The 24216-nt window shown below is 39.0% G+C and overlaps 1 protein-coding gene across 6 annotated transcripts in view; it reads left to right on the top strand.

Annotated features, from left to right (window-relative positions):
* Positions 1–24216, top strand: part of CLTCL1 (clathrin heavy chain like 1) — a 101146-nt gene that overhangs the window by 2191 nt on the left and 74739 nt on the right. For all 6 annotated transcript variants that reach the window (XM_027577458.1, XM_027577453.1, XM_027577456.1 and 3 more), the window contains 2 exons: positions 9870–10077; positions 19446–19714. In XM_027577458.1, the coding sequence (XP_027433259.1) occupies positions 9870–10077; positions 19446–19714 (477 nt within the window). The remainder of the gene's footprint in view (positions 1–9869; positions 10078–19445; positions 19715–24216) is intronic.

Here is a 24216-nt window from a genome sequence, read left to right as displayed (position 1 = left end):
TTGTGGTCTCCAGCATTAACCAGCTGTTGAGATTGCTCTGCACTCCTTGCTTTTCTAGTCTGTACGCTCTCCCTTAACTGCGGACATTTCAAAATTTCCGCTTGTTCCTTAAATCCCTGATTCTGCCACTCCCCCTTGCTGGCAGCAGATGATTAGCGAAACAGAAGCCATAAACTGGGATATTCCTCACCTTCATGCCTGCAGCCTTACAAACTTGTCTGCGGTTGCCCCTTTCTGCCTTCCTGTTTTCCCAAAAGTGGGTGTTGTTTTTTTTTTTTTCTTTCTCTTGCATGTGTTCTGGATCCTACATCCTTCCCCCTTTTAACAGGGAGTTGCTCAGTAGCATCTTGTCTTTCCTGTGTTTTCATCCATTCCCTCTTGGTGGCTTCCTCTATGTTTGTGTTTAACCATGCTCATATCTCTTCTGTCTTTACACAAACGAACTTCTCCCTCTCCCCTGTCCCCTTGAAGCTCTTACCTCACAGCTAGACATCATGAAAAAATTACCTTATCCCTCCATCACTTCCCTTATATTCCTTAATAACCTGCAGTCTGGTTTTTGCCCCCACTGTTCCCCTGCATCTGTTCTTGCCAAGGTCACAAGTTGTCATGCAGACTTTTTTGTAAAGGACCAGATAGTAATAGGTTAGGCCTTTGAGGGCCATGTATTGTCTCTTGTCACATAATCTTCCATCCCCCCTTTTTAAAATTTTGTGAAAAGTGTAAAACCCATTTTTAGTTGGGCTATACAAAAACAGTCTGTAGTTTGCCAGGCCCTGCTACAAAAAAAAATGAATTCAAACCCCAGCATCACAAACATCTTCTACAGTTGACACTGTGCTTTACTGCCTCCTCATGACCCTTTCTCTGTTGCTTTTGGTCATACCACAGTCTCCGAGGGTTTCTCCTATCTCTCTGCCCACACCCCAGTTTCCTTTGTGGGCTCCTCTCATGAATAAGCCTGGGGTTTGTCTTGAGCCCCTTTATCTTTTCATTTTGTATGCTCTACTGGCTGATTTGTATGTATTCCCATATGCTCAGTGTTCCCAGGCAGGCTGCATATTTTTGCTGAGCCTCAGAGATGCATGTAGGAGAGACAATAGCAGGCTCTGGTTAAGAGCACAGACTGAGGACAAACGGAAGGGTTTGACTGGCCAAGTGAATTTGGGCAATTTTTGTAACCTTTTTGTGTGTCCATCTCTACATCTATAGTATAGAGATGAAAGGGATAGTTTTTACCTCATAGAACTATTATGACATTTTGAGTTAATAAATGTGATAAATGTAAGGGTGTGGGACAGTGTCTGGTACATAATAAAATGTTCTATTCTTGTCGGTTGTTACTGCCATTATGACAGCTGTCTGTTGGAGAAGGACATTGGATGATCTATAGGTTCTTCAAACACATCATGTTCCAAAATAGGGTTCTTCTTTCTCCCCAAATGTGTATCTTCTCTGGTTTCCAGCCAGGAACCTAGGAGACAGCCATGACTTCTCCCTCACCTGTTGGTGCTTCCTCCTATGTATTTTGGGCATTATTCTGCCACTCTTAGCATGACCAACATGACCCTGGCCTGTGCCAACATTGCTTACCTAGATGGCTGCACTAACTTTGTCTCTGGTCATCTACCTCCAGTCTTGCCTTCCCCATTCTCTAGCACACAGGCAAAGAGATCTTCTCAAAAGCTAAACATCTGCTTAAAGTTCATCAGTGAATGCTTCCAAGATGAAAATGCCAGACTCCCCAGTGCCCTGTAAAGCCCTGCCTAATCCAGCACCTGCTCAACTCTTTTGCTGCTCCCCATCTTGTCCTTCAAGACCTTCTCTGGAGCCCAACACTCTTCTGTGGGCTTTTGCACATGTTATTGCCTCTTTCCAGAACATTCTTCCCCCCACTCTTTTTTTTTTTATTTTAATTTTTATTTTTATTTATTTGAGAGAGAGAGCACACACGAGCAAGCGTATGAGCAGGGGGTAGGGGCAGAGGGAGAAGCAGACTCCCTCCTGAGCAGGGAGCCCGATGCCGGACCTCTGGGATCATGACCTGAGCTGAAGGCAGATGTTTAACTGACTGAGCCACTGACTGAGTCAGGCGCCCTCTTCCCCTCACTCTTCTTACCCAGCCAAGTCCTACTTAGCCTTCTGCTTAAATGACAGGAAGCTATCCCTGACATGTCAGAATTAGGAGCCTTTCCTGTGTGCGCCCATAGCTTTGGGGCTTCCCTCATGATGGCCCTAACTGTATGGTGTATAGGTGGTCACTTTCCCTACTGGACTGCAAGCTCAGGATCTCCTCCTATCTGCAGTTGTATTCCCACTGTCCAGTACATAACAGGCCCTGAGATCTTTGAAGAAATGAAGCCAATTTCTTACTGAAATGTTTGTATCATCAGTGACTGGTTAGTTGTAATGTAGATTGTCTAATGACAGTTTGTAGACTTTTCTGCATATTTGCCGTCTGTATAGCTCACCTGTGACCAGTTTACTGTTAAGTCTACTTTATTAAGAATACTCTTGCTTATCTCACATTTTGTTTCTGCCCCGCCCCCCGCTGTGTCTACCATATCACTTTGTATTTTGTGAATCTAATTATCTTTCTTCTGTTTTTAATTTTGGTTTGTTTCATATGAAAATTCTTGGGCCAGATTTTCCCCAGAGGAAAAAATAGTTTTATAATGGCCAGTGGGAAAATAGATATCAGCATATAGGGGGTGCCTGGGTGGCTCAGTCGGTTGGGCCTCCAACTCTTGATTTCGGCTGGTGTCATGGGATTGAGCCCCACGGGGGGCTTCATGAACAGCAGGGGTTTCTGCTTGGGATTCTCCCTCCCCCCTCCCTCTGCTTCCCCCTCTGGAAGATAATAAATCTTTAAAAAAGAAAAAAAATCAGTGTATAGGAACTTTTATTCTACAGTCAACTTTTCAGGAATGTACCCAAAGCAGAAGTTGTACTTCTATATCTAATGCATTATAATAAAGCTTTCTTCCACTTCAGCTTGAGATTGTAGCAATTTATTTAACTTTACTTATCCTGTCAACCTGGTTTTGAGAGGAGGACTAGTTCTGCAGAAATATTTTTCCTCTGTGCACTGTTTGAACTTTTTTGTATTCAGATATCTAAGTTTGAAGGTTGTTGCTATTTATGCTGAGAATGAAAAAAAGCTAAAGGGCTAAGAACCGATGACACCTTGATTCAGAAGAGGAATAGTTGTTTGTAAGAGTTTTGAAATGTGAAAGAGCTCAACACAGAGAACATATAAATGCATTCCCTCAAGGTTTTGATATGTAGCATATCTCTGAGGTGATGTTCTTAACGGATACAGTCTGCCAAGGGAATCTATGTAAATTGTAGGAGCGAGGTAGTCACTAGTCTTAATCAGGGCTTCCCAGCCTAGGCTGGGAAACACCTCTGTAGGCGCCCACCTTAAACATTAAATCAGAATCTCTGAGAGGTGAGAACTTTGGCCTTTCTTTTCAGGTGAGTCTCACATGCAGTTAGATTGAATCAATCTTCTAATCATTATTCATAATTAAAGAGATTGATGTTTGAAGCCTTTTACACATGAGTAGGGAAGGCAGAACTCTAAGGAGTAGATAGAGCTTGAATTGAAAACAGACATGTGCACCTGTGTCTGCTGGAGAGGCCCCAGGGAGTCACTCTGAAAAGCGGCACTGTACTCACAGCCTAGTACATACTTGGTTTATGTTGCCATTACATAGCCATCGTATTTTGTGAAATGGTTTTTGTTATACTAAGACAAACAACAGTAGGCTCCTTGTGTCCTGAAATTGTTGTGTACCCATGTAAAATGTTTTTAAGGTCTTGTGTAAGCCGTTAAATTTTGCCTTGGGTGGATATGATTCTTGTATTGAAAGTAGATACTGGGCTAGTCACTTACCTTCTGACTTTCTTATTTACAAAGTGAAGAGCGTAATCACACAGTCACCCAGGGTGTGTGGAAGGGTCAGCCTTTGCGAGAATATCCACAACAGTGATAACAGTAATTGAGCAAATATTAAATGAATTCGGACAGGTCCTCCTTGGAAGAATCAGTTATCACCATAGAACATATTTAAATGTTCAAAATCCCCAAATCGCACAAGTACTTTTTTAGTTTATTGGGTTAAAAGAGTTACCATGTGCTAGGAGGATCTTAGTCAAGGTCCCTTTCCACCAGGTTCTTGAGCAAAGTCTGTAACTAGGGCAAAGTCTGTCTGGAGCAAGCCTTAAAGTAATACATATTCATGGGAAGAATAGCCCCAAATAGAACATATAAATGAAAATTAAACCTTTCTGGACACCTGGGTGGCTCCATCAGTTAAGTTTCTGCCTTCGGCTCAGGTCATGATCCCAGGGTCTTTTTTTTTTTTTTTTTTTAAGATTTTATTTATTTATTTGACAGAGAGAGAGCACAAGTAGGCAGAGCAGCAGAGGGAGAGGGAGAAGCTGGCTTTCCTGCTGTGCAGGAAGCCCGACACAGGGCTCAATCCCAGGACTCCAGGATCATGACCTGAGCTGAAGGCAGCCGCCTAACTGACTGAGCCACCCAGGCACCCCATGATCCCAGGGTCTTGGGATGGAGCCCCACATCAAGCAGTTCTAAGGGGGAAGTTTATAGTAATAATGCCTATATTAAGAAAAAAATAAACCTAACTTTATATCTCAAGGGACTAGATAAAGAGATAAACCAGGGGCACCTGGGTGGCTCAGTCTTTAAGCGTCTGCCTTCGGCTCAGGTCATGATCCCAGGGTCCTGGGATTGAGCCCTACATCAGGTTCCCTGCTCCACGGGAAGCCTGCTTCTCCCTCTACCTGCTGCTCCCCCTGCTTGTGCACTTGCTCTCTCTCTCTCTCTTTCTCTCTGATAAATAAATATATAAAATCTTTAAAAAAAGGAAAAAAAACCTTTATGTTCAAACACTGGGTCTCTTTTCCCAGAAGAAACTATTATTAAGGAAACCATTGTATCTTTCAAAAAATGATTAAAAGAATCCTGTTATAAAATTCCCCTCCTTTTGCTTTTGTAACTTAACAGAATTTGAAGATCTTTCTTTTAAGATTACATACAGATTGCAGCATGTATTTGACAGTATTGCTTACTAATATCCTTCTGGGGCAGTAGTTGTTGACACCTGTCACCCCATCCTGTAAGTATTTCTTTGCGTTCCCTTGCTGTTTCACTGAATCTATTCCTTTCATCTGTTCTATATTTTCTTCTTTTGCTTCTCTTGCTTGAGGCCTCCTGGCGGCCTCCATGCCAGGGAGAGATTACGATCTCTCTTGGCTGGCTGAAGGATGCCGCAGAGCTGGGCTAGCAAAGTTCAATGACAAAATTAGACTCCAAGCAGATCTTGACAGGCTGGAATCCAACTAGTTGACATTTAACAAGTATAAATATAGGGTCTTATGCATTGGTTTTAAAATACAGAAAACCTACATTGGTGTAATTTGAGAGAAGTTCTGTAAAGCACAATACAAATTAATTTTTAAAGTACCTTGAACTAACCTAGTCCTAGAATTTTAGGTTAGTTCTAGAAAAGACCTCAGTATCATCATTTTTCATAGGTCCTCATTTACAAAGCTCCCTCTTTAGGCTAGGAAAAAGCTTGCTGGTAAGTTTGACATATAAAATATATATTTTTGAGTTACTTTAAATTATTTTCTTGACTGCCTAAAACTTGTAACTTCTTTACTAATTAATTATTGAACATCCATGTGCTGGTACAGTGATAAGGCAGTGAATGAGCCTGAAGAGACATATACAGAAGGAGAAAGGACTAGCATCTTCAAAGAGAAGAGGCCTGAAAACCTGGGATGTTCAGTGCAACTGGAATGTTTTGGCTCTTTGATATGGGCAATTGGTGTTTTCACCAACAGCCCTGTGTAAACACAGCTGCAACCTTCCCAGTCAGACTGCTGTCCCTAAGCCCCTTAAATATAGAAACCACAGGACTGTTGGATGAGTAATTTCTTTTTATGTTTTCCCCAGTGTCAGATTTGAGTTTGGATTCATTTAATTGCAGGTCTTGAGAACAGAAAAGGATTATTAGATAGTATCTTGTGTACTTTTGCTTAACTCATATATGGACTGTTTTAAGAGTGTGTCTAGGTTACCTTTCAGAATAATTATCACAGGAGTCAGGAGTCCTTAGTTATAGCTGCTAACTAATGAGAAAACATCGCTTTGAGCACACCACTTCTCTGGGATTCTGTTTCTGCATATGGAGTAAAGCTCAGTGGTACTTGATATTTATTTACTTATTTATTTATGACTTATTTATTTAGAGAGAGAAAGAGCATGCACGCCCAGGGGGGAGAGGGAGAATCCGAAGCAGAACCCCCTTCTCATTGAGTGGAACCCGCCAAGAGGCTTGAACCCGCTACTTGAGATCATGACCTGAATCGAAATCAGGAGTTGGAGGCTCAACTGACTAAGCATCCAGGCACCCCAATATTTGATATTTTGGATGTAAAAGTTATTTTTGTGGGATTGTCCTGTGTTTGGCATCCCTGGCCCTAGCCCAGTAAATGCTAGTAGTGTTTTCTAGTCACTGTGCAATTCAAATTGCTCCTGTTTCCAAAGACTACAGTATACCACCCCTGGTTGAGAACCACCGTCTTCCTTTCTTCTAGTTCTAATAGTCTCTGACTTATTTTTGGATGCCCTGTTTTCAGTGTCTTGGTTTGCGAGGTACTTTTACCTTTTCCAAATGCCATGAATGTGTGTATATACTCTTGTGTGAGGAACTGAACTCAGTGACTAATATTTAAGAACGTACTGTGCTCAAGAGATTGAGTACAAATATTTCTTGATATTTGGAGTTGAAATCAGAATGTTGCCATATTAACCCAACATGATCCCCAAACTAAGAATAAAGTGAAAATTTAGAAAATATAGGCCCACTTAAGTGTGTGGCTCTGAAATGTAAAGATTTGACAGTGTTGGGTGTTGGGTGCTTGAGTGTTAGGGTGCTCTCTAAATGTTACTAGATGCTTATATAGTATAATGCTTATAATAATTCATAATAAAAAAAGGAGACTGTGTAGGTCTCCTGGGAACTTTCACCCCGTTCCCCACCCCTCCGGCCGCTGCTCCCAGGGGTGCTTTTCATTGTCCTCTTATCAGCAGCTTCCTATAGTTCAACCTAATAGTAATCATTAGTCTCCACAGTCTGTGGGCTCTGGATAGTGTGACTATATCTTATGTAACTTACTGTTTTCAGAGTCTAGTTAGTGGCTAGTAGGTAATATGTATTCAGTACTTATTTATGGAATGAATGTAGGAAAATTACTTGCTATGAAAAAGTCTCAACTTTGATTCACTACACTACATTTACGGCCTGAAGCTGCTACTTCATATGTGTGAAAATAAAATGTGAATTTCAAACAACTCAGTACTGTGTTTCAGAGCACACGCTTTATTCACAACTGTCTCCATCACTGATCAGCATTGTGACTTTGGGAAGATTTCTTAACCTAAAAGCCTTTGTTGCACTAGTGTAAATTGTGCATGGCGTAACTTGCCTCCTGAGTTGGTAGAAAGGTCAGATGAGGTGACCTGTTGTCCTGCAGCCTGTTCCACTCAGTAGCTGGAATATTCAATAGTGCTAGACTCTGTACCACAAGAAACAAATAAGATATAGTCCCTGCTTCTTAATCAAGATAAAAAGCTTCTGCACAGCAAAGGAAACAGTCAACAAAACAAAGAGGCAACCCACGGAGTGGGAGAAGATTTTTGCAAATGACACTACAGACAAAGGGCTGATATCCAAGATCTATAAAGATCTATAAGAACTTCTCAAACTCAACATCCAAAAAAACAAATAAGTCAAAAAATGGGCAGAAGACATGAAAAGACACTTCTCCAAAGAAGACATACAAATGGCTAACAGACACATGAGAAAAGGTTCATCATCAAAACCACATTGAGATACCACCTTGGACCAGTTAGAATGGCAAAAATTGACAAGGCAAGAAACAACAAATGTTAGAGAGGTTGTGGAGAAAGGGGAACCCTCTTACACTGTTGGTGGGAATGCAAGTTGGTACAGCCACTTTGGAAAACAGTGTGGAGGTTCCTCAAAAAATTAAAAATAGAGCTACCCTATGACCCAGCAATTGCATTCCTGGGTGTTTACCCCAAAGACACAGATGTAGTGAAAAGAAGGGCCATATGCACCCCAATGTTCATAGCAGCAATGTCCACAATAGCCAAACTGTGGAAGGAGCTGAGATGACCTTCAGCAGACGAATGGATAAGGAAGATGTGGTATATATATATACAATGGAATATTATGCAGCCATCAGAAAGGATGAATACCCAACTTTTGCATCAACATGGATGGGACTGGAGGAGATTATGCTAAGTGAAATAAGTCAAGCAGAGAAAGTCAATTATCATAGGGTTTCACTTATTTGTGGAACATAACGAATAGCATGGAGGACACTAGGAGAAGGAAGGGAAAAATGAAGGGGGGGAAGTGGAGGGGGACATGAACCATGAGAGACTATGGACTCCAAGAAATAAACTGAGGGTTTTAGAGGGGGTGTGTGGGGGGGATGGGCTAGCTCAGTGATGGGTATTAAGGAGGGCACATTCTGCATGGAGCACTGGGTGTGATTTTATTTTATTTTATTTTTTTATTTTTTATTGTTATGTTAATCACCATACATTACATCATTAGTTCTTGATGTAGTGTCCCATGATTCATTGAGCACTGGGTGTTATAAGCAAACAATGAATCATTCAACACCACATCAAAAACTAATGATGTAATATATGGTGACTAGTATAATATTAAAAAAAAAAAAGATATAGTCCCTGCTTTTGAGGAGTTCATGGGGAAAAAATGATGGGATAAAGAATTATACTAGTGGTATGAACAGCCTCATTTGTGCTTCTTCCAAAGGCTGGTAGTTATTTTTAACAAGTGGTCCCTAATCTTTGTTGCTAGCATAAACTTTTATACAAGTTCACACAGAGTAACAGGTACTAAAGGGTCAAGTCAGTAGCAGTAGCATTTGAGTTGAGCAGAACAATGTTTAGAAACAAAGATGCTTGTAGGTAGGTTGGGGCAGGAGAATTTTTTGAAATAAGCCTGGTTCTTCATAGGGGTGATAGAAATTTCATGAGTGTGTGTTTTCCCAGAGTTTTTCATTGAAGCTTATCTCATTAATAGGTTTTTATTTAAACCAGGCACTATGTATAAAGTGGCCTTTGGAGAAAGGTGCCTGATTTAAGTTTTATACAAGTTCAAGCAATCTACCTCCAAAGATGTACCAGACCTGTTGACTTTTTATTAACCTTAGACTTGCCAAGAAATATTTTACCTGAGAAATTAAATCAGACTTTATGATTTGTGGGGTTGCTTTAAGGAAAAACTCTTGGCTAGTTCTTTGTTATTGCTAGCTTTTGGGGAAACCAGTTTTTGTGTTTTCTTCCTTTCTCCTCTCTTCCCCTGCCTTCACCTCTCTAAGCCCCCCTTCCTGCTGAGGCTCTCCTTATTTGTGAAATATTCTTTGTGGCCTCCTCCACCCCCTCCCAGCTGAAGTCTTCCTGTCTGTATCACTCATGGCATCTTTCCCTCTTCCTGGTATTAGCTTTATTCTTGTGTGTTCTCATCAGCCTGCAGGATTGTAAGCTCCTTGAGAGTTGATTCATGGCCTACTGTTGATGCATTGCCTGTACCTATTAAAGGTATAGAAACACAAGTCAGTGTTTGCCTCGAATAATCACTTAATGTTAAATTTTTTCTAAACTCTTAACTTTTCCTCCTCCTTCTTTTAGACTTTGCTAAATAATAGGCTAGATTTAATCTGTTTCAGAGAGGAAAGACTTACTTTTAATCAAATGTTTATTTTCTCTTTAGCTCCAAAACCTGGGAATTAGTCCAGCCAACATTGGATTCAGCACACTAACCATGGAATCTGATAAGTTTATATGTGTCCGAGAGAAGGTTGGCGAACAGGCGCAGGTAGTGATTATTGACATGAGCGATCCAATGGCGCCAGTCAGGCGGCCCATCTCTGCTGAAAGTGCCATCATGAATCCAGCCTCTAAGGTGATAGCTCTGAAAGGTAAGCCTGATGGGATTTTCAGAAAGGAATTTTACCTCACTTTACCTGCTTTGTTACTTTAAATATCAGACAACTGTCAGTAAACTCACAGGAAAGTGTCATCAGTAATATTAAACTTAATTCCAAAAGTTTTAGCCAAAGAGAGTACCCTGAGTACCTGAGTTTTTTGTGACATCATGCATATAGCCAAATACAGGAGGGAGCGAATGCCCAGGGCCTCATCCTCATAACTGCTACATCTGGAAAGGCCAACACCACATGGCACATGTTCACCAGTAGGGCCCTATAGTGTCCTGGACCCCATGATGGGCTGCTTTACAGTGGCGCTCCAGGCATCCTAGAGTATGAGCCAAGGTACTACTTCTCTTGGGAAACACATTGGTGACTGTATAGCTGTTGATTAATAGAATTTTGCGTCCCTGAACTCAGGGGATGTTGGGTGTTTGAAACCTTCTAGTTGCTTTGAGAATATAGAATCTTTTCACATTGCCATGATTTGGGAGATTGAAAGGATTATGTATATACTGGACTTGTTAATATTTTATGCAAGATGTATTATCACCTTGAAAAGTGAAAGTTCTTTCTGGAGCTAAAATTAGTGAATGCCAAATATTAGCTTTGCGTGTGCTTCTGTTTTGTTACAGAAATAGGGTCTACTTTGTCCTTTCAGTAGGTAAATGGACATCTGGAAGTTATGACCTTTCTATTTAAAAAAAAAAAAAGCTGATTTTTTTTTAATTTCAAATGATCTTCTGTCAACCCTATTTCTTGTAAAAATATTTTTTGAACATATAGTGTAAACAGTATAAACTAATTTTAGTTGAAGGAATTGCTAACCTTTATGGTTTTTGATTTTTTTTGGCTTTTCTGTATTTTCTATTTTGCAATATTTTTGAGAGATCTTATCTATCATGTTGTTTGCTGTTTGATATATCTCTTTGGGTCTCAGGGATGACCGGCATTTTAGTCTTCCTGGTCCTCTGATACTGTTCTCTTTACCTGTGTGCTCTGTGGATCTCCTGGAGGGGGTTGTTGGAGTGTGGTAGGGGAATGGAGAGAACTCAGTATTTACATGCTATCAGTCCCCTCCAGCCAACAGGCCACTGGCAACACGCATGAAGTTGAACAAGTTGGGTTTATTACTTGTTTCAGCAGGGGTGAAACCATACCATGGGGGGCTGGGACGTATCACACTATTATTAGAGGGTATTAGAAAGAACCTTTTGTGGGATTTGGAATTTGGTTGGGTGATTGGGGGATGGTCTAAGGAAATAGGAGTTTGCTGTAGTTTGGGTGCTGTTAGAAAGTGGGAGTAATTTTATAATTAGGTTATCTCAATAAATCTTATCTATAAGTCAGGGCCAATTAGAGTGAGGATAAAGCTGGCATTGGTTAAAGAAGTAGCAGTCACTCATTTCAGCCATGAGAGGGGCTGTTTGGTATTTTTTTTAAAAGATTTTATTTATTTATTAGAGAGAATGAGATAGAGAGAGAGCATGAGAGGGGGGAGGGTCAGAGGGAGAAGCAGACTCCCTGCTGAGCAGGGAGCCCGATGTGGGACTCCAGGATCATGACCTGAGCCGAAGGCAGTCGCTTAACCAACTGAGCCAGCCAGGCGCCCAGGCTGTTTAGTATTTTGTGCGTTGCACATTTACCTTGTTTTTGTCTGTACTTGGTAAAATTCTGAGGCAACCTTGCTTTGTCTCACTTTATCATGGTCTTAGAGGGACTTGTCTGAAGTTGTTCTCTGAGATGCTTTGTGTCCAGTAGGAGAGCAACATGGCCTGGCTGTGAGGACCAGGCCAGCTTTCTGATAGCAGGAGCGGCTCCTTTTTTTTTTTCATTCTCAGTGTTCATATGAATTTTTTCAGCTATAGTAATTGAGTGCTGTTTTCTTTTGCATGAGGAAGTGTGAGCTATGGAACCAAAGTGATAAAATTATAAGTATCCTATTTTTACTGCAATCTTGTGGCCATTAGGATGATCTTGGACCCTTGTAGTACAAATTGTGGGCAAGTGTAGCACTGTGTTTCAAAGACCCTAGACCAAAATGAGGAAAACTGTCTTTTTTTTTTTTAAGGTATTTGTACAGCAGGTGAATTACAGAGATACAACAACAGAGATAATTATACTTTTATTGTTTCATATGACTTAGCTGTTCCATAGATCCCAGTGTGAAAGCTGAAAGTGAAGTCAAGGGGCCTGGTCTTGAGTCTCACAGATACCCCATTTTGACTGGTGAAGTCTTGTGATTGGAAAGAGGCTTGTGATGAGATGGACCTCTTTTTTAAAAAGGTCCACCTTCACAGTTTGTCCTTTAATCTGGCTGAGAGCTCTTGAAGTGCTCAGCCCATACCACTGCCCCTCCTTCTGGAGAAGCTTGGAGCAGATTCACTCACCCCAGTCTCTCTTCAGACTGTCTCTACTGGTGCTTTTGTGGTGAATATTTTAAAGCCAGAGATACATTTTTACCTTTGACTAAAAGAGCAGGAAGTGGTGGTGGGGGGGTAAGAATTCTTCATCAGTTGCTCATCATCTTTTTTTGTTTTTAAAGATTTTATTTATTTATTTGACAGAGAGAGACACAGCGAGAGAGGGAACACAAGCAGGGGGAGTGGGAGAGGGAGAAGCAGGCCTCCCGCCGAGCAGGGAGCCTGATGTGGGGCTCGATCCCAGGACCCTGGGATCATGACCTGAGCCGAAGGCAGACGCTTAACGACTGAGCCACCCAGAAGCCCCAGTTGCTCATCATCTTAATGGAACATTAATACTCTAAGTGAGGGGATCAGTAAACTGTTGGGTTTTGTACAGCCCCAACCTAAGAATGGTTTTTATAATTTTAAAGAGTTGTAAAAACAGACAAATATGTGACAAAGATCTTATATGTCCCTATATAGAAAAAGTTAACTGACTACTTGCATTACTGGCCCAAGTATATTTTTTACTTTTATTATGAAACATAGCCCTTTGAATATTCATGTGTGCTTCTTTTTACAAACACTACCTTTTTCCCTTAATTTTTGGAGGTAGATTGCATATCGGCTTATAATAGTGCCAGCCTAGCAGTTAACTCTTGGCCCAGGTCGGGAGGGGAGAGGTGGTAAGATGGAGCCCCCTTGTGGTAGCACATTCTTCACCCTGACAACAGAATCTGTCATGACAGCAGGTTGATTCCTAAAGGAGGTTGGTAGGGTTTTCTTGTTTTGTTTTATTCTTTGTGTTGCTAAATATTTTGCATATCATGTAAAGGAAGTTCTTTTTAACCAGTCTAAGGACAGCTTGACAGGTTTTTGAACTAGAGGAAATTTCCTCTGTGATCCCAGGCTTTTTGAAACTAAAAGGTACCCCCATGCTACAGTTGAACTTTTAGTCTAGTCTTTTTTTCTTTCTTAATCATTTTATTCAGGTATAATTTATATGACACAAAATTCACTTATTCTAAGTGTAGAGTTCAGCGATTTTTAGTAAATTTATTGAGTTTGGAACCACCACCATGCTCTGGTTTTAGAACATTACTACCCCAAAAAGTTCCTTTATTCCCGTTTGCAGTCATTCTCCACTCCCACCCTCAACCCTAGGCAGCTACTGATCTGTTTTCTGGCTCCATAGATTTGCCATTTCTGGACATTTCAGATAATGAAATCATACAACATACAGTCTTTTATATCTGACTTCCTTCAGTTAGCATAGTATGTTTGAGGTTCATCCACATTGTAGCTTGTATTAGTAGTTAGTTCCTTTTTATGGTTGGGTAAGATTCCAGTACTCCATTTTTCCATGGATATATCACATTTTGTTTCTCTGTTTACCAATTTAATGGACATTTGAATTGGTTCCAGTTTTTGGACATTAAGGATATTGCTGCTATGAACACTTGCCTTTATGTCTTTGTGTGGATGTATATCTAGGAGTGGAATTGCTGGATCATATGGTAAATTTTTTTAGCTTTTTAAGATACCACCAAACTGTTTTCCAGAATGGCTGTACCATTTTACATTCCTGCCAACAATGTATGAGGATTCTAGTTTTTGCAACATATATGCAAACTTGATATTTTTTATTATTTTTTATTTTATATTATATATTATTATTTATATATTTTTATATATATTTTTATTTTATTATTCCATTTGTATATATTTTTTTATTTTTTTGCCATTCATGTATCTTGTTAGAGAAGTGTCTGTTTAAATCTTTTGTCCATTTCTTAGCTGGCTTATTTGTCTTATGAATTTTAGGGGTTCTTTATGTATCAACTATGTGATCTACATATTTTCTCACAATTTGTAGCTCATCTTTTTATTTTCCTAATATATCTTTTGAAGAAAAAAATTTAATTTTGATAACGTCCAGTTTACCAATTTTTTTCTTTAATGGATCATGATTTTGGAATCCTACCTGAGAGTGTTTAGCCTAACCCAAGATCATGATGATTTTCTATTTTTTCTTCTAATGGTTTTTTAGTTTTAACTCTTATATTTAGGTCCATAGTCTGTTTTGAGTTAATTTTTGTGTATGGTGTGTGGTAAGGATGTAAGCTGCTGCTGCTACTGCTGCTTCTTCCTCTTCTTCCTCTTCTTCTTCCTCTTCGACTTCTTCATCTTCCTCGCCGCCGCCTCCCCCTCCCCCTCCTCCTTTTTTGGTGGGGTAGGGGCATTCAGTTGTCCCACCCAAGTCAATAAAGTGAGTTTCCACGTTAATAAACTACAAAAAGAGCAAACTAAACCCAAAGCAACAAAAAATACTTTTTTTGTTGAAAATACTGTTCTTCCCCATTGATTTATCTAGGCACCTTTGGTAAAAGTCAATTGACCATAAATAGAAAGATCTATTTCTGGACTCTCAATTCTGTTTCATTGATCCATATGCCCAACCTTGTGCCAATTACTTGATTACTATGGCTTTATGGTAACTTTGAAATCAGTGTTGGTATTCCAACTTTGTATTTTTCAAAATAGTTTAAGATTTTATTTATTTATTTTTAGAGAGAGAGTGCATGGTGGGGGGGAGTAGGGGAAGGGGAGGAAGAGGGAGAGAATCTCCAGCAGACTCTGCACTGAGCGCAGAGCCCTACACAGGGTTCAGCTTGATTTCACAACCTTGATATCATGACCTGAGCCGAAACCAAGAGTCACAGGCTTAACCGACTGAGCTATCCAGGTGCCCCATGATTGTTTTTATGTGTAGCTGGATTTGGTTTACTCCTATTTTAAGGACTTTTCTGTCTATTTTTGTGATAATTGGTCTGTGGTTTCTTGTGATATCTCTGACTTTGGAATTAGGTTAGTATTGGCCCACAGAATGAGGTGGGAAGTGGTCCCTTTTCTGCTTTCTGAGTTTGTGAAAGACTTGTTACTTTACCATCTTTGAGTATTTGATGGAATTCAACAGTGAACGCCTTCTGAGCTTGGGTTTTTCTTTGTTAGATGATTTTAAACTAAGAATTCCTTTACTTGCTGTAAATCTGTTCAGATTTTCTTTCTTGTGTCAGTTTTGGTAATTTATCTTTCTAGGAATTTATGTCCAAGTCCTCTATTTAAGTCCTCTAATGTGTTGACATAAAATTGTTCATACTATTCACTCATAATCCTTTTAATTTTTTCAAGATCACCTATGATGTCCTCTCTTTAATTCTGATTTTGGTAATTTGGGTCTTACCTTTTTTTCTTGATCAGTCTAAGGCTTGTCAATTTTTTTTTTAAGATTTCATTTATTTATTTGTCAGAGTGAGAGAGCACAAGCAGGGGGAACAGCAGGCAGAGGGAGAAGCAAACTCCCCACTGAGCAAGGAGCCTGATGCGGTACTCAATTCCAGGATGCTGGGATCATGACCTGAGCCAAAGGCAGATTTTTTTTTTTTTTTAAAGATTTTACCTATTTATTTGACAGAGAGAGACACAGCGAGATCAGGAACACAAGCAGGGGGAGTGGCAGAGGGAGAAGAAGGCCTCCCGCAGAGCGGGGAGCCCAATGCGGGGCTCGATCCCAGGACCCTGGGATCATGACCTGAGCCGAAGGCAGACGCCTAACCGACCGAGACACCCAGGCGCCCCCGAAGGCAGATGCTTAACTGACTAAGCCACCCAGGTGTCCCATTTTCTTGATTGTTGTGAAAAGCCAACTTTTGTTTTATTGATTTTCCTTTATTATTTTTCTTTTTTCTTTCCTTGATTTTTGCTCTACTCTTAATTCTTATTTTTTGTTGCTTTGGGTTTAGTTTGCTCTTTTTGTAGTTTATTAACGTGGAAACTTTATTGATTTGAGATCTTCCTTTCTGATCTTGATGCTTAAAATAATATATTTTTCTTTAAGTACTGCCTTAGCTGCAACCCCAAAATTGATATGTTGTGCTTTTTATTTAATTCATTTCAATATATTTTCTGATTTTGTTTGTAATTTCTTCTTTGACCCATGGGTTATTTAGAAGTGTGTGGTTGAATTCCACAGTTTGGGACTATCTCATACTTTGTTGATTTTTAATAATTTTGTTGTAATCAGATCACTTATTTTATATGATTTCAAAATTTAAAATTTCTTGAGACTTTTTTTATAGCCCAGCATATGATCTATCTTAGAATATGTTTCAGATATACTTGGAAAGAATGTATTGTATTTTCTTGTTGGCTAATGTGTTGTAAAGATGTTAGGTTGAATTGGTCAGTAGTGTTCAAGTATATTTTTCTGTTTAGTTGTTTTATTATTGAGAGTGGGGTATTGAAATCTCCAGGTTTTTTCATTTTTTAAGAATTGTGGCTAAATACATATAATGAGATTTATTACTGTAACCGTTTTTTAGTGTATAGGTCAGTGGTCTTAAAATACATTCATATTGTTGTACACCCATCAGGACCATCCACCTTCAGAATTATTTTCCTTTTGCAAAACTGAAGCACTGTCCTCATTAAACAGTAACTGCTCATTCCTTCCTCTCCCAGTCCCCAGAAACCACCATTCTACTTTCTGTCTCTATGATTTTGGCTAGTCTACATACCTAATATATGTTAGAATCATACAGTATTTGTTTTTTTATGACTGGATTATTTCACTTAGCATGATGTGTTTCTTTGTTGCTTTCAGTCTTTTTTGATTCAAAGTTTATTTTGTCTGAAATTAACCATCCCTGCTCTCTTTTGATTACAATTTACATGGAATATCTTTTTTCATCCTTTCACTTTTGACCCCTTTGTGTCTTTGGATCTAAGGTGAGTCTTGTAGACAGCATATAGTTGAATCATGTTTTTATATCTGTTCTGCCAGTCTATGTCTTTTTTTTTTTAAGGTTTTTTTATTTATTCATTTGAGACACAGAGAGAAAGAACATGAGCAGGGGGAGAAGCAGAGGGAGGGGGAGAAGCAGGTTCCCCACTGAGCAGAGAGCCCAATGCAGGGCTCGATCCCAGGACCCTGGGATCATGACCTGAGCCAAAGGCAGACGCTTAACCATCTGAGCCACCCAGGTGGCCCGCCAGTCTATGTCTTTTGATCCATTTACATTTAATGTATTACTGATGAGGAAGGACTTCTATCATTTTACTATTTGTTTTCTATATACTCTATACTTTTTTGTCTTACATTTCCTGCGTTACTGTCTTTGCTTATGTTTAGTTGATTTTTTTTTGTGAAAACATTTAAATTTCTTCTTGTTTCTTTTGTGTACATTCTATAGCTATTTTTTATGTTTGCTATGGGAACTATATTTAACATCCTGAAGTTATAACAGTTTAATTTGAAATTTTACCAGCTTAACATCAATAACATACAAAAGTTCTGTTCCTTTACATCTCCATTCCCCCTCTTTTATTGTTACTGTCACAGAATTACATCTTTATACATAATTTATCCAAAAACATAAATGAATAATTCTTTCTAATGCATTCGTCTCTTGAGTTATATTGAAAACAAAAAGTGTAGTTACACACCAGTTATAATACTAGCTTTTAGACTACTCATTGATTTTTTAATGTTTTAGTCTATTAAATTATGATGAAAACAGGAAGTGGAGTTATAAACCAAAATTACAATAGTACAAGCTTTTATAACTACCCATGTATTTACCTTTATTGAGATCTTTCTTTCTTCATATGGCTTTAAGTTACTATCTAATGTCCTTTCATTTCAATCTGCATGACTTCCTTTAATGCTAGTAGTTACAGACTCCCTTAGCTTCTGTTTATCTTGGAATGTCTTATTTTCTCCCTCATATTTGAAAGACAGTTTTGCTGGATATAGGATTCTTGGTTGACAGGGATTTTTTTTCCTTTTAGTGATATTACAGTTCTTTTAAAATTTTTATTTCCAAATTGTTTGCTACTAGCTTCTAGAAATTCAATTGATATTTTTGTATATTGACCTCATACCCTGCAGTATTGTTAATAGTCACATATTAGTTCTGATAATGGCTTTGTAGATTGGTAGATTCCTTAGGATTTTCTTTGTAAACAGTAATGTTGTCTGTGAATAAATGCAGTTTTATTTCCTTCTTCATCTTTATGCCTTTCACTTTTCTTGCATTATTATAGTAGCTAGGACATCCAGTACACTGCCAGATAGAAGTGGTCAGAGAAATAATCCTTTTGTTTGTCCTGATTTGGGGGGAAGCAGTATTTCATGTTAGCTTTCAGTTTTGCAGATACAAAGATCAGAACTCAGCTTTTTATCAGAGGTGGAAACAATATGAGTCTCTTGCCAGAGGATGGATGCTAAAGCCTTTTTCTAAAACCTAGCTGTCCTATTGGATGCTAGCCATGTGAGGCTGTTTCAAAATTTAAATTAATTAAAGTTAAATGAAAGTGAAAGCTCAGTTTCCTTAAATGTGTCTTACCAGGCACATTTCAAATGCCTAATAGCCACGTGTAGTTAGTGTCTTCTGTACTGGTAGTGTAAGTACAGAACATTTCCAACATTGTAGAAAATTCTATTTGACAGCTTTTAAGAATTTAAGACAAAATGACCCTGTTATCTGGAGATGTTTAATCTGAAGGGATGATAGTATTCTTTCCTGAAAGTTGGAGACACCAGACAAAGAAAGAAGGTCTTGTTTTTGCTAACTTATCCAGGAAGTATTTTAAAACTAGAAGATACCAATTTAAAACTGATTGTCTTGATAGTTGCTTCCAAAGAACTAATTTCTGATTGTTATTCATACATTCTGTATTCATACACTTTTACGTTCTTCTGAAGAAGACTCTTCTCAATATTAAGACATCAAAGTGTGGTTAATTGCACTCAGGCAGCTCTTTTCCCTTCTTAATCTAAGATTAGCTGTAAGTAGTACAACTTAAAGTAATAATCAAAAGGATTCAGAATTAAGAGTGTAAGAATTTGTCTTTCATATTTTTATCTTTAATCTTCATCACATCAAATATTAGCTGGGAAGACACTTCAAATCTTTAATATTGAAATGAAGAGTAAAATGAAGTCTCATACAATGGCAGAAGAGGTGGTTTTCTGGAAATGGGTCTCTGTGAACACTGTTGCCCTAGTGACTGAGACCACAGTCTACCACTGGAGCATGGAAGGTGACTCTCAACCCGTGAAGATGTTTGATAGACATGCCAGTTTGGCAGGATGCCAGATGATCCACTACCGGACTGACGAGTACCAGAAGTGGCTGCTCCTCATTGGCATCTCGGCTCAGGTAAGCTTTTGGCTGCCTTCAGGAACTGGTCTGATGCAATGTAGAGGTGTTATACTGAAGTTGGTACAGGTGTGAGGCAGAAGAAATAGGCCCAACCCTAAGAGAAATAGAGGTTACAAGAAATCCAAACTTTGGATCATATAAGAATTTTAATTTACCTTTGGCCCATTGACTCTACTGTATTCCATCAGATTACGGATATTCATCCTGTAAACAATTTCGGGCACAGTTTTGAGAAGTGAATTGTTGAGGAATTTTGTAGAGCCACTTGGTACCTATAGGTTTATGGGAAGTAGTTTTGGGACTCTATTTTAAGGGCTTTAATGGAATATTACTAATTCATATACTTTTTTAAAGATTTATTTTTTTATTTTAGAGAGAGCAAGCGAGCACAGGAGGGAGAGGCAGAGGGAGGAGAGGGAGAGAAAGTCTTAAGCAGACTCCTCATTGAGCACAGAGCCTGATGTGTGGGGCTCAATCTCACAACCCTGAGATCACAACCTGAGCCAAAACCAAGAGTTGGACACTTAAAACTGACTGCACCACCCAAGCGCCCCTACTAATTCATATACTTTTATGATGAAAGTGGTAACTTTCTGCTGTGCTTCCTTTTTTCATTCCTAGTGGCTAATCCAGTCACCAGATACTTGACTACAGGATGTTTGGCTTTAGATCTTTATTAGCTAATTCTGGCCATTGAATGGTCTTCCATAGCCTAGTGGGAAAAGTATAAATGGGGGATTCTAGCACTTAGAAGACTGTCAGACATTTGAAGAGAGTACTGTGGGAGCCATAAGAGAATACCTTAGGTCAGAGAGGACCCACAACAGTGGGGGCCTCTAAGCTGCATTTTGCCAGCTATAAAAGTACACTTGGAAAGGAAACTGTGAATGGCTCTTTCTGGGAGTCTGGGGTCGTCACTTTGGCTGATACCTATCGGATGCATAAGACGCAGCTAGATGGGCAAGGCTGAGAGATGGGTGGGGGCAAGACTGAGGTACATGCTGCTGGCAGTTGGAATTCTGCAGCAGATTTTCAAGTGAGAGTGATAAGATTTATTTTCCTTCTCTGCAGCATAATGGGGTCGAAATAATGCAATCAGTGATGTTGAGGAGAGACCACCATGAAGACTGGAGGCTGGGAAGCTAGTTGACAGGCAGATGCAGGAAGAAAGCCTTATAGCATGTTCTGGAGTAAAGACATGTATGAGAAAGGTGAAGAGTGAGCAAAGATGGAAAGAATACTTCTCTCCACTTTGGGAGTCTCCTCCACTCTGCAACTCCCAGGAGAAGTGAGCCATGTGTGATTTAGATGGAAGCACTGGTGTTGGAGATGAACAGGATAGGCAAGGCTTAAGATTTTATATCTCAACAGTCAGTGTGGGGCTAAAACTCACAACCCTAAGATCAAGAGTCACATGGTCTAATGACTGAGCCAGCCAGGTGCCCGAGGCAAGGCTTGAGATTTTAGAGGTGAAATAGCTAGAACTTGGTGATGCATGGGATGCCTCTCGGGGAGGGGAGAGTTCAATGATGGCCTAGCATTTATCTCAGAATGAGGCATAGATGAGGGAGAGTTGAAATACCTTTGCTCTAACCCTTCATCTTTGTATTACACTGGCAAGTTTGTCTCCTCAGGTAACCTGGTAGTTATTTGGTGTAATTTAAGGGACTTACTTAGTCACAGAGCCTTTTACTGATAGACCCATGGCTTCCATTCAGCCCCAGTTACTTCTTATTGTCAGGGCTGAGGGTTAAGCTGGAATGACAATATATTTGTAGGAAACCTCACATCATATCTGGAATAATGGGCATTCCCATTGCTCTTACACATGATAATAACATTATAATGATTCACCCATAGCAGCTTGTTTGGGTTTGATTGCCCAGGCTTCCATAAAAGTAATAATTTTACACCTAGGATATTTTCTGTGGTGTATCATCTGTTAGCTGGAATAATTTCCTCTTGGGAGTTACTAACCATAGATAGATACTATTTATGGAGTTTTTCCTCATGTGGGAACTCTACCTTTGGTTTCCCACTGAAAGGAATTGGATGTTACTGGCCCTTATGGTAGGCAGAGATTGCGGACAGTTCAGGTGTTGCTAATGGAAATGAAGTCGGGGAGTGTTTGTGATGTGATGGGTGAGGAGCGTACCTTACACAGAACCTGCAGATGCTGGGATGAATTGCGAGAGAGTCACAAACAGGTAAAATCTGTATGACATATGCTGTCATCGTAAATTTTTAAGGTGGTATGGGCATGAAAAGATAAAACTGATTCACTGTACCTTTGTGAAGCCAGGAGGGAAGATGGAAGATCTCTCTTCCCTAGCCCTTCATGCTCTTCAAGAGTCTGTGAGAAAGCTATGCTTTTTGAGCCTTTATGTTGCTTTCAGAAAGAGGCCCCTAGATTTACAGGACCCTGAACCAAGGAACAAAACTAGTCACAATATAGCATTTATCACTCTTCCCAAATACTTGCCCTAGATACTTTTTGTTTTTGAATTTCCTCTTTATTTCAAGAAGCTCAGTGTTTGTACTGAATCTGGTCTGGAAATGTGTTTGTCCCCCCAGAAATGATGATGTCTGAGGGGTTGGAATGAAGCTTTGAGCTGATACTTATAAATAAAACTAGATCACAGTTAATTCATTCCACACTTTTTAACTGCCTCTAATACTTTCTCAAAAGCACTTTGCTCCAGTTTGACCTGAGTACTTCAAGTATTATTTTATTCTTCTTAACCAGAGGTCAACATTTTTTTTCTATAAAGGCTTAGGTAGTAAATGTTTTTTGCTTTGTGGGCCAAAAATATTTGGTTTCTGTCACAACTACTCAACTGTGAAGTTTTAGTACAGGCAGCCATAGTAAGTGAATGGCCATGGCTTCATGCCAGTACAACTTTATTTACCAAAACAGGTGGGACAAACCATACAGAAATAAAAAGGATTAGTAGAGAATACTAAGAATAATGTGTTCCAGTAAATTAGATAACTTAGATGAAATGACTAATTCCCAGAAAGACACAGATTACTGAAAATGACTCAAGAAGAAATAGAAAATCTGAATAGGCCTATACAACAAGTTAAGACACTCAATTAGTAATGAAAAAAATACCCACAAAGAAAAACTCTGACCCAAATGGCTTCACTGGTTAATTCTACCAAATATTCAAAGAAAAACTAGTACTAATCCTTCACAAACTTTTCCAAAACATTGAAGAGGAGGGAATACGTCTCAGTTCATTCTGTGAGGCCATTAGTAGCCAGATACCAAAAACAATCAAAGATATCACAAGAAAACTGCAGGCCACTATCTCTTCTGATTATAGATGTAAAAATCTTCAACAATATACTAGTGAACTGAATCCAGCAACATATAAAACGAATTGTATGTCATCACCAAGTGGGACTTATCTGGGAATACCAGGTAGGTTTAATATCCAAAAATCAATTAAAATAATGAACAGTATTAATAGAATAAAACACAAAACCACTTGATCATCTCAGCAGAGACAGAAAAAGCATACGATAAAACCCAACACCTTTCATGATAAAAACGCTCAACAAAGTAGGAATAGAAAGGAACTTCCTTAACCTGATAAAGGGCATCTAAAGAAAAACACACAGCTAGCATCATCCTTAATAGACAGAAAGTTTTCCCAAGATCAGAACAAGACAGATAACCACTTTTCCCACTTCTGTTCAACATCAGACTAGAGATCTAGTTAGAGCAATCAGAAAAAGAACAAGAGGCATCCTGATTTGAAAGGAAGAATTAAAACTATCTCTGTTTGCAGATGACATGATTTTATATATTGAAAATCTTAAGGTATCTAATAAAAAAAATCTAGAACTAACAAATAAGTACAAGGTTACAGAGTATATGATCAGTATACAGAAATCAGTTGTGTTCCTACACACTTGCAATGAACAATTCAAAAATGAAATTTCATTCACAGTAGCATCAAAAAGAATAAAATATTTAGTAATAAATTTAACAAAAGAAGTATATAACTTATATCCTTGAAACTACAAAACACTGTTGAAAGTAATTAAGATCTAAATAAATGGGAAAACATCTCGTGTTCCTGGATCGTAATAGTTAATATTTTTAAGATGTTAATACTCCCCAGATTGATCTGCAAATTCACTGTAATCCCTATCAGAATACCAGCTAAGTTCTTTTTCGAAATTGATAAGCTGACCCTAAAATTCATATGGAATTGCAGGGAACTCAAAATAGCCAGAACAGTCTTGATGAAAACAACAAAATAAGAGTACTCATACTTCCCAGTTTCAGAGCTTGCTACAAACCTACAGTAATCAAGACAGTATGGTACCAAGATAGGAATAGACATATAGATCAATAAGGTAGAATTGAGAGTCCAGAAATAATACCCTTACATTTATGGTCAGTTGATTTTTTTGATAAGGATGCCAGGACAATTCAACAGAGGAAGGAATAGTCTGTTCAACAAATGGTTTGGGGATACTGGATA

Source organism: Zalophus californianus, chromosome 14 (genome assembly GCF_009762305.2).
Source record: "Zalophus californianus isolate mZalCal1 chromosome 14, mZalCal1.pri.v2, whole genome shotgun sequence".
Classification (NCBI taxonomy): domain Eukaryota; kingdom Metazoa; phylum Chordata; class Mammalia; order Carnivora; family Otariidae; genus Zalophus; species Zalophus californianus.
Note: the sequence above shows the minus strand (reverse complement) of the source record. Positions and strands in the feature narration are given on the sequence as shown.